General features: G+C 46.8%; 1 protein-coding gene and 1 pseudogene across 1 annotated transcript in view; one reads left to right on the top strand and one right to left on the bottom strand.

Moving 5' to 3' along the window:
- Nucleotides 1-9,647, top strand: part of LOC119280033 (anthranilate O-methyltransferase 3-like) — a 60,725-nt gene extending 51,078 nt beyond the window's left edge. Inside the window, exons 2-4 of the mRNA XM_037561037.1 lie at nucleotides 8,491-8,885; nucleotides 8,965-9,223; nucleotides 9,309-9,647. Of these exons, the coding sequence (XP_037416934.1) occupies nucleotides 8,491-8,885; nucleotides 8,965-9,223; nucleotides 9,309-9,647 (993 nt within the window). The remainder of the gene's footprint in view (nucleotides 1-8,490; nucleotides 8,886-8,964; nucleotides 9,224-9,308) is intronic.
- LOC119282228 lies at nucleotides 6,402-7,962 on the bottom strand (annotated as a pseudogene).
- Nucleotides 9,648-11,643: the final 1,996 nt, after the last annotated feature.

Below are 11,643 nucleotides of genomic sequence, written 5' to 3'. Positions count from 1 at the left end.
ACACCACATAAAGGTCTTATCAATAAATGACAAGCAATGCCATAGTCGGGCGTCTCAGCGAGACCACATAAAGGACTTAGAAATATATAAATGACAAGCAATGCCACAGTCGGGCGTCTCAGCGACACCACATAAAGGGCTTATAAAGTAAATAATCACAATGAATATCCAGGAGGTAGAACCATCCTAGGGACATTCAATAATTCAAATAATATAATGGGTTAGTCCATAATAATAATAAACATAATTATCACAAGTCATGAGTCATGATCCACGTTCTGGTTTAGTAGTTTCTCCTCCGAAGACCGACACTAAGACCGACACTTGACCCATCCCAGACTGTAGTCCTTAACCATGGACACGGCTATTCGAATAGATTTAATCTCTGCAGAGGGTGTACTCTTTACCCACGAGTAACAGATTCCTTTAGTCCTTCGGGACTAATTCCGTCTACGGTCTTTTAATTGAAAACTCACCTGACTTGCACACACCAGCTTAACTCACCGGTGTCTGGAATCACCCACGACACCTGTCAAGCAAAACTCTAAGTGGGGAGGCTACAACCTCGCGTAGCATGGGATCAAATTTATATTGCGCGCTTTAAGGGGTGGCCTCCCCTCTCGGTCCCAACCGGAAACACCCATGCCCCCGGACTAGGTGGCCTGCCTACCGGCTATAACCGATATCTTCCACCATGGCCTCTCTGTATGGTGTGTGCTATAAAGGGGTTGCCGACTTACTGAACCGTACCCTACTTGTTGTAGGGACAAGTGGTAGTACGAAACAATTATGGGGGTTAATGGAACAAGACTCGATCTACGGTCGACTCAGGAGGTTTATAATTTCCCTGCATGATTAGCATAATGAATGTAATTCATCCAACAGATAGAATCACCACTCATCATACCCCTCATGCCATGCCGGACACACTCGTCTCGACGAGGAACTAGGGACAAGCTCGGGTCTACCCAAGACAGAGACTTTCCTGTTTCCCTTCCGGTAGGCACGAAAGGCATACAAGGATGATCACTATCACAAGCATGTCCATTTCCAACAGCAGGGAAATTTCCAATAAGCATTCATGCACAAGATCACATCACCACATAAAATAACGAGTTCCACATATTGAGGTGGTGTCATAATCGTGTCAAACAATGCACGCAAAATATTATGCCAGGGTTCAGAATGCTTGCCTTCAAGGTGTGGAAGGCAGGGTGCACTCCAAAACTTTTGAAAGCTTTCTCCTCTCTCCAAAATCCTATTTAAAATATTTTTGAATCAATATATAGTTTCAAAAAAAGTACCGAAAAGTTGTCTGAATTTTTTTTGAAATAAATCTTAAAATAAACTAGAGAATATTTGAGAGAGGTAGGAAAAAGAATCAACTCATTTAGAGTTATAATTAAAAAGTTATAGGCAGTCAAAGTTGTGGTCAAAACTGGTTTTAAAAAAACAAAAAGAAAAAAGAAACGGTACACGTCGAAGACGTACTTGGGAATCTACGTTTCCACTTACTCCAGCGTGGATGGCGTGTGAGTCACTGACAGTGGGCCCAGGGGACCCACTGGTCAGGTTTGACTAGTCGACCTCCCTCCTCTTCCTCTGCCCCGAGCGGAGACGGGACTCCGGCAATGCTCGCTGGCGAACGGCGGCACCGTTCGGGAAACGGAGGTCCCCGCGGGCTCAGGGGATCGAGGCGGTCACTCCGGTAGTTGCTACGGTCTCTGGGGTGGACGGAGCTGCCGACGGCGAGCTTCGCAGCGGACGGTGGCCGTCGGGCAAAGTGATTTTTCTCCTGCAGCGAGTCCCGATTAAAAACGAGCAGGGGATGGATTCACTAGGGGGAGAGGGAGTTCCTGGTGAAGAGAGTGGAGAGGGGGAGGCTCCGGTGGCGCCGGAATGGCCGGGGCAGTGGCGGCGGCTGCAGTCGCCGGAGGTGGGGAAGAAGACCTCGCCGGGTCGATTGGCTGCCACGGAAGAACGAGGGGAGCATGCTGAGGCTGCCTCGCGAACGGAACATGCTTGGGGGCCTCTTTTTATAGAGCAACGAGGTCGGTTTGCAGCGGCCGTGGATAAGTTCGCCGGCGAACCGCCTCCCTGTAGAGGCAGGGTGCCGTGGCGGCGACGAGAGCTAGAGGACATGCGAGAGGATGAGGCTGAGCTGTTCTAGGGGCAGGTGGCGAGCAGCTGAGGCTAGGGCGGCACCGACCTGGCAAAAACGCGCTGCGGACGCCGGCGTGTCGCCAAGGGCTCTGACGGCGGTGCTGTAGGGCACCAGGGCTGCTTGGCGTGTTGCGGTGAGAGGGAGAGTGCGTGGCGCGGCTCTGTGGTGTGGGCAAAACCAGGGGCGCGACGTGTCGGCTCGGGCGCGGCATGTGCTATACGCGTGCTCTGCTCGCGCCCAGAGCACGCACGGAATGTGTTCGATAAAATGCCGGGGCATGCTAGGGGTCTCGGGTGAGGTTGGCAAGCAACAAAACTAGGTTAGTGATTGAGGGAAGATCAAGGGACAAGGTGGTTTGGTCTGGAGACCAAGTTCATAATGCAAATAAAAACTCATGCCAAATCTGGTCATGTACTCCAAGTGTTTGACAAAATGTCAGAGGCATCTGGGCAGCTCTTGGAGTGGTCAAAATCTCCAGATGGTGTTCTCATTAGATGCATAAGAGGGTGGTGAGGTTAGTTTGTGAAAAGCACAAATTTGTTAGTGCAAGATTTGCAGAACTTCAATTCTGGACAGGAGGTAATTGGCCGCATTACATGGACCAAAAACGATCCAAAGGGTGCATGCTCCTGGACTTAGAGGTTTAGTAGGGGGGACTACAAGTAGGAAAAGAAATCCTGGGTAAAGGAGCAACTTAAGAAGTAGTTGCCGTACAAATCCTCAAGTTGGACCAGAATGAAAAAGAGGATGATTCACTCAAATTTTTCAAAGAACATCATTGGGTTTTTGTATAAAGTTGAATCATATGCTACTACTAACATCCCATAATTTTGGTGGAAGCTAGAAAGAATTATTTAAATAGGTTGTAGTGCAAATTTGCCCACTGGACCAGATTTGAAAAATATGGTGTAGAGCTCAAAATATTCAATGAATGAAATATCATTTTGCATAAAAGTGATTTAGAAACATCACATGACATCTCCAAATTTTGGTGGGATTTTTAAAAGAATTTATCAAATGGTTGTAGTTCAAATAGGACAAAAACCATGGGAAAACCATTTTTAAAGGAATAAAGATCAGGGAAATAATTTTATAATTAACTCCTGTGATAAAAAGAAAAGTTTATTTGAGGGGGTAAGATAGTCCAATAAAATTGGGAAGTTTTTTTTTAACTTGAGGTAAAAACTCCATGATAATAAGAAAAGGAATGTTTCAAAAATCAAAAGTGAGCCCAGAAAATAAAAGTTTTAATTTCCTGGCAAAATTTTAATTAACAAAACAATGTTAAAATCTTGGGGTGTCACAGGCTCCACCCACGAAGGGTCCATGAAGAAGCAACCTTGTCTATCCCACCATGGCCGTCGCCCACGAAGGACTTGCCTCACTAGCGGTAGATCTTCACGAAGTAGGCGATCTCCTTGCCCTTACAAACTCCTTGGTTCAACTCCACAATCTTGTCGGAGGCTCCCAAGTGACACATAGCCAATCTTGGAGACACCACTCTCCAAGAAGTAACAAATGGTGCGTTGATGATGAACTCCTTGCTCTTGTGCTTCAAATGATAGTCTCCCCACACTCAACTCTCTCTCGTGGGATTTGGATCTGGTGGAAAGAAGATTTGAGTGGAAAGCAACTTGGGGAAGGCTAGAGATCAAGATTCATAAGGTAGGAATGGAATATCTTGGCCTCAACACATGAGTAGGTGGTTCTCTCTCAGAAATGGTAAGTTGGAAGTGTAGGTTTGTTCTAATGCCTCTCTCCACGAATGAAGAGGAGGTGGAGGGCTATATAGCCTCCACACAAAATCTAACCATTACACACAATTTACAAAACTCGGTGGGACCTATTCAACAGACTCGGTCGGACCCATTTAGTAAACCTAGTGACCATTAGGATTTTCGGTGGGACCGACATGCAACTCGATAGGACCGATATGGTTAGGGTTAGGGCATAACATAATCTTGGTAAGACCGATTACACAAACTCGGTGAGACCGATTTTGGTAATAAGCTTTCCAGAGAGTTGGTCAGGTAAACTCGTGGGACCGATTCGCTCATTTCGGTGAGACCGAAATGTTATGAAAGGGAAACAGGGAGTTTACATTGCAATCTCAGTGGGACCAATCGTTCACTTCAGTTAGACCGAAATGTTACGAAGGGAAACCGAGAGATTACAATCCCATCTCGGTGAGACCGAGATCCCTATCGGTGAGACCGATTTGCCTAGGGTTAGTGGCAGTGGCTATGACATTTGAACTCGGTGGCGCCGGATAGAAATAATCGGTGCGACCGATTTTGACTTTGGGTTTAGGTCATATGAGGATGTGAGAAAGTAGTTGAGGGTATTTGGAGCATATCACTAAGCACTTGAAGCAAGAGGCTCATTAAGCAACACCTCATCCCTCCTTGATAGTATTGGCTTTTCCTATAGACTCAATGTGATCTTGGATCACTAAAATGTAAAATGAAGAGTCTTGAGCTTTTGAGCTTGAGCCAATCCTTTGTCCTTGATATTTTGAGGGATCCACTTTCATCATCCATGCCATGCCATTCATTGAGCTTTCCTGAAATAATAGTCTTGGAATAGCATTAGCTCAATGAGCTATATGTTGTTATGAATTACCAAAACCACCTAGGGATAGTTGCACTTTCACCATCAACTAACAAAGCCTTCAGAATCATGTGTAGTGTACCAAAGGCCCGGCCACCATACTTGGTCGATATCCTGGAAAGAAGAAGAAAGAACTATGCATCTATATCCAGTTTCATCACATCTTCTCCTAGAAGAAAGAAAGCACCATCAATCTACAATATTCAGTAAATAGGTTAGTATACTCGTCTTTATTGCCCAGCTGGCAAGTCACTTCGTTCATCAATCCCCTCGCCTTCATTGCATTGATCTTGTTTCTATATATACTCACAAGCTAACCTAGGCACTAGAGAAGAGACACACAACAGATCTTCATTTCAAATAAGATCTCTTTGCCAATAATAGCATGTGCACATCTTTGTGTTACTGTAAGCAAACAGCTGAGATCTCATTTCTTCCAATTTCTGCTGCCTAACATCAGGAACAAACAAATGTGCAACATCCTCTCCTCACAACTTGATTCTCAATTTGAGATAGACAAGCATGTCTACAATTTCTGTGTTAGTAATTCTGCAAGATTCTATGACTGAGATTTAACTGAAAAGAGTGTACGAAGGGATGACATTCGGCATAACTGAGAAAGATACTGCATGTCCTTAAATGTTAAGACTAAGCTTGGTTATCTCTTGGCTAATGCAATAGCCTTCAACATTTTCATTCTCTTTTCTCCAATTCCAGTCTACATGTCTTCAGAGGAGTTTGTAAACAACACAACTAAAGCAAATATAAAAGAGCGTCTAACAAAGCAAAATATAAAACAAAGGATGGTACATAAGATTCACCTTACTATTCCCAAAAAATATTCCAAGGGAAAAACATGTCCCGAGAATCTATATAAATACTGCAGGTATGGCAGAGATTAACATGGTAGTGCCATAACCCTTTTTAAGATTACTTGCTTCATATTGTATGAAATGCCCTCTGTTTTTCAGCACCATACCATACATGTATCAATTTGTGTCTCCGGTACAAATACAAGGGCCTTCGAAATATCCGTTACGTAGTGCTACATGGGTAGGCTGTCAACAAAATGCTACTGGCCAAGTACTGAATTATTCAGTTTTGACATCAGATGCTCCTAGAAAAAGTATCAGCCAGTAGGCCATCCAAGAATATAAGAGAAAAACAAACGAAAAAAATGATACAAACTATTAGTAGTAAACAGTGACCTGCTTTCACAACAGTTAATATCTTGTAAACAAAGCTACTGCAGGAAGGATGAAGAGTTTCAGCTCAAAAGAACTAGAGGAAGCAACCAACAGAATAGATCAAAACTGCAACCTCAGCAGAGACTAACACGTTCATTCTAGATTTGTTGCCACGAAAAAAGACATTCAGCTAATTTTGGGATTTCATATCAACTTCATGGCAAAAATGAGAACCTTTTTTCATGGAAAGATAGATTGACCCGGGATTGCATTGAAAGCTGCAATGGCGATTGAGAACATAAACATATAGGGCGTGCAGATATACTCTTCATTAATATATTTGAAGCATTTGCAGAATGCCCTGATGTCACACTCTTATAGTTCTAGTATGCATGACAATATGACATCACAATGGACAGGTTGATTGTACTGTAATTCTTTCTTCTCTACTGAATGATGTAATGGACATAGAAGAACTCACGATAAAATTACCTGTTTCATTCAGGACTAGCGACGCTAAATTAGCATGTATCTGACATACTATAGCAGACAACCAACATCCACTCAGGCACACAGACAGAGATTACCAGCTCACTACACATAGGGTGAACTTTTTTGCGCCGTACGCAACTACAAATTCTCATGGCCCGTTCTTGGTCACGTAATTCTGAAATTAGAAGGCACTTCCCTACAAGTGGCAGCATAGTCTTCTGTGAGGTGGGGGCAGCTTCCTCGTGAGGGCATACGAACTTTTCCATGAAAATCTTCTTTGTCACCAGGACTGCTGAATAGTAGCTCCACTCGCGCTCTAGCAATCCATTTTCCTGCTTCTTGGTTCATGTAAATGTGAATGTAGTAGGCACCTGCCCTGTGCAAGCAGCTGCATAGTCTTCAGCAAGGTGAGGTGCAGCTTGCTTGTGAGGGCATATGAACTTCTCCACAAATACCTTCTCACTGACCATCACCATACTATAGTAGTCTCTGTCATGATTTAGCAATCCACTTTCCTTAAGAAATTTCACAACATAGTAGCGGGGCCTGAGCCGTCCATCCAGGCTGTAAGTGAGCACAGCGGGGCGATGAGCAATGTAGGCTGGGTCCAACCCCACCTCAGAGATTAGGAAGTCTGACATACGCTGCAGCACATCATTTGATCTTGCCAGCAAAAACGGACCCTTGGACACAGCAATGCCAACGTCGGCATCAGACCACCCAAGTGTCCTCTTCAAGTAGTCCACTTTGGTAGCGATCTTGTCCTTGCTGAAGTATGAGACAGCGTGCAGCGCTTGCCTGAACATCCCAGATCCACGGGGCACACCTATACATTCGGCGCACGCGACCATCGCTAGGACATGCACTGGTTTGGCACTAAGCATCCTTGGCACACGGATGAACATCTTGGCAATATCACAAGCACCTAGCCCACACTCTGCTAGGAGCTTGACATTTGGCTTGGCCACCCTCTCAAGGTCAGAGCCGAGGAAGCCGGAGCCGTATTTGAGCGACCGGAGCTAGTTGTCGATGGAGCCGAAGAGCGGCAGGTAGTACTCTAGCTTGGAGACGACGGATCTGTTGCGGAAGTGGCCGGGGGCGAGCGAGACAAGGCGCTCAATCTCAACATTTTGACAGGCCGATGCTGGTGACCCTCGCGACATTGGGGGCCAGGGTTTTCTCCACTTTGGCGCAGAGGAACTGCGGGTCCCTGGCGACGAGGGCCGCCACATCGGCGGCGGAGAGGTCGAGGCCGACGAGGAAGGCGAGGACGGCGTCAGGCTTGGCGGGCGACTTGAGGTGGGAAAGCTTAGTGGAGGCCTTGAGTGCCTGGGCACGGGTGAGGCCGCAGGTGCCGACGAGGTAGTCCTCGACGGCGAAGCTAGGGTTTGGGGAAACGGCGGGCGCGGCGGCAGAGAGGAGGCGGTGGAGAGAGAGGAGAGGGGAGGTGGAAGGAGAGGGCGCGGCGAAGAAGAGATGGGAGAGGACGCGCTGCCGGAGGTGGAGCATGGCGCCGCGACTGCGGAGCAGCGTGGGCAGCGGCGGCGGTGGCGGTGGGGAATTCGAGTGGCGTGTGTGTGTCCGGTGGTGTGGTGGACTGGACGAACAGGGATTGTCAAAATGAAGTTGGCTGAGTTGAAGTGTATTAATCCCTGCCATTCAAATGACATCCAACGGCGTATTTCCATCCACACGTTGCCAAGAGAAAGCATCGTCCATCAGAACCCAAATATAATAGAGTTCATCAGGAAATGAGGAAGTTATTCAGGAGAACCCAAATATAACAGAGTTCATCAGGAAATGAGGAAGTTATTCAGGAAAACACGACCTGGTATTCACGAAAGAAGTTATTTCTTCTTTGACACTTGGCTTCTTAAAACTGTCCATCAGGAACTTGCTCATAATAATTTTTGTCGCAGGAGTTCATAATATAACTATATGCCTGAAATTCAAAAGAAGAAATGAGGAAGTTACGAAGCATGCTATTTAGCTGAAAGATTATACTGAATTTGCTGAAGAAGTTCAAATTGACTGCAGAACGCTCAGCAAAACAGGATGAAGCTCCTGATAGAAGGAGCCATCATAGACTTATACAGCAGGACCAGCACCTTGTTACCTGAAATGATGGTGATTGCGGAGTTGGGCTGCTCCTTTGGCCCAAATTCGTTGTCACTGGTATTGGTCGCTGTCGAGGCGATTCATGGTTACTGTCTTCAGTTCCAGCAGGCACCACCGGAACTGTGTGTGTTCCTCAACGACCTGCCTGACAACGACTTCAACACGGTGGTGAAGAGCCTCGTCACACTCCGTCGAATCAACGACCCTGTGGTCGTGACGGGTGTCGCACCAGGATCCTTTTATGAGAGGCTCTTCACTAGTAGCTCCGTGCATCTTGTGTGCTCGTCCAGTAGCCTGCACTGGCTCTCAAAGGTATGAGTGTGACACTGCTTGATGGATCGATCCATTGCATTAACTTGCCAATTTTCTAATCAAAACCTTTATCTTCACAGGCTCTGAAGTTCTAAGAAGGAACCAGATCCCGGCTTACTACATCAATGAGCATGCTAGGCGTGAAAAGCTCCCTATGGTCCTTGAAGCCTATGCACAGCAGCTCGGGGAGGATTTCAGACATTTTCTAGAACTGAGAGCTAAAGAATTAGTCACAGGAGGGCAGATGGTTGTTTCCATTATAGGAAGGCATTCTGATGGCATCGCCCCCTTTCACATCCGGGACATTCTTGCTCAGGTTCTAAGTATTATGGCCTCAGAGGTACATTTTCTTAGTTTTTCTAGCATAGAGTTTTATCGTTTACCTGCGAAGGCATGAGTAGTTGATCTTTCACGGTGATCAACAGGGTGTAATCGACAAGGCAAAGTTTGATTCTTTCTACGTGCCAGTCTATGGACCTTCCAAGGAAGATCTAAGGGAGATCATCCAGGAAGAGGGGTCCTTTTCGATCAAGGAGTTTCTAGTGCATGACTTCTTAATCGACCTGGACAGTGCACTTGTCACCCCAAGCTGGATTGCGAACCAGATAAGAGCCGTGCATGAACAGATAGTCGTGCAACATTTCGGAGATGTGATGGACGAATTCGTGAGGATCACGGAGCGGCACTGGAGCTTGGACACAAGCTTGATGCAGGAAGAGCATGTCGGATTAGCTATGCTGACTTTATCGGTCACCAAGGCATGATGGATTGATGATCGTGGCCGGTGGTGTGATTGCTTTGCTTTTTCCAAAGGTACGCCATATTTGAATGAGACTGAGACGTTGATTTCTTTCAATGAAGTCAACAGTTGCCTTTGGTTTTGTACTTTTGTTACTCAGGATGGTGAATTGGTGGCTAGTATGGAAGGCAGCAACATGTTCACACTTCATTAGTTGATTTGCACATTGGAGTGGGCTTTGGTTTATGTGATTGCTTCTCTTCAATCTTTATGGAATTTATACATTTGTATTATTCTGTCATTTGAATATACTATTTTATATATTTTACAAATGTGCGACTCATTTATCCAAGTACATGTTCACGCTACAACCTTATTCTAGCTCTCAGTTATCTCTCCAGCTCATTTTTTCATTGTCTTAACTCTTTAAGTGTTCTTTACACATTTGACCATAATTCAGGCCCATGGCTCTCACTGTATTCTTATTTTTGCCCTTAATCATGCTCCTGACTGTTCCATCAGCCCCAACTACTATGATGCAGTTCTGCATGGTGATCAGGGTCAGGGCACTGTTTGGACGATGCTCGCAAGGTGCTCGAACAGATGCCAGAGTAAAAACCTGAAGATGCTCTTCAGGCAATCGAAAGCTTTCACCATGGCGGATAGGAGAGATGGTGCCAGACTGGGTAATGGCTGGCGTATATGGCTATACCAAGCTAGGAGGATGAGAGAACCAAAGGAGAAGAAGTGGGCATGCACCTAAGTTTGATACAAAAGTTTTGCTGATTGAGTTTGATGCTAAAAAATTTCTGATTATTATGCAGCCCTTCTGGTCATAAATATATGCAAAGTCGGAGTTGCCTGGCCTTCAACGTGTTTGGTCGGTCATTTGGCAGGCTGACGAATTCTCGTATGTCACTGTTTGAAGAGATGGAGAGGGGTCAAGTGCGGTGAAGTAAGAGGCTCTTGCTCACGGAGAAGTGATGATGATGACATTGTAAACAATCTCGACGGCGTCCTCTAGATGATGTGTGTGGGTCTTATGGGTAGCCAGGTTGGCAGATGTGCTTATGAGTGTGCTGTTTGGCTTTGGTTTCCACAAATTAACAGCAAAAAAAATATACTATTCTGTTTATTTAATGGATTGGAGTCCTAAGGGGCTCGAATTTAGAAGAATAAAAAACATCGTGCTGAACAATAATGTTCCGATGTATGTCTTCTCTCCTTGACTGGCATGAGCAGCGCTTGCCTGACGTTTACGCTGGCGTCTTGTGACCAGATGCACACCACCGGCCAAACAGCACGACGCTTCACTGCCACCGGCCAAACAGCATCAGCACGCACAGCGCTTCCCTTCATTGTACTCGTTGCTTCTTTTCAAAAAAATCATTGTACTCGTTGCTGTTATGTGCACCCTTTTCATCCTGGCCCTACCCTACAGCCTACACCAATGTTGCTGCTATGTTTCTTGTTTCTGCTTAACCACGTTTCGTTGGAGAAACACGCTCGTATGTGTTGAGAGCAATGATAACGACGAAAAGTCCTACTCCTATCGAAGATAACACCGCATCTTGTCGACCTGGATGGCGCCTGCTGGCTCTGGCGATCCTGGCGACCGCGCCGGCGCGCCCTCGCCACCTGTGGCTCCCTCCGCCTCCGCCCTGCCGCTCCCTCCGGCGGGTGTCCCGCCCTGGCGCCCTCGGCTCTGTCCCCCTCTCCGGCCGCTCTCTCGCTGCCCGTGGCCGCCGTCCCCATCGCGCCCCGTGTCCGGTGGGCTGATTTCGCCCATGACGAGCCTCCCCCCCCAGACCCGCCTCCTGTCCCGCCGCCGCTCCCCGTCGCGCCGCGCTGCCTCACCGGGCCGGTGGCTCAACCCCCCACGTGAGGGGTTCTGCTGCCGGCCCGCTAACGCCGCGGTCGTCGACGATGCCCTCGAGCTCGTCTCGGGCGGATGGACGCCAAGGCGCGGGCTTGGCTGGTGGGTCTACTCGTCGCCGGCAGTGCGATCCTGGGGCGTGGCT

The sequence above is a fragment of the Triticum dicoccoides genome, chromosome 3B, assembly GCF_002162155.2.
Source record: "Triticum dicoccoides isolate Atlit2015 ecotype Zavitan chromosome 3B, WEW_v2.0, whole genome shotgun sequence".
NCBI classification, from domain to species: Eukaryota; Viridiplantae; Streptophyta; class Magnoliopsida; order Poales; family Poaceae; genus Triticum; species Triticum dicoccoides.
Note: the sequence above shows the minus strand (reverse complement) of the source record. Positions and strands in the feature narration are given on the sequence as shown.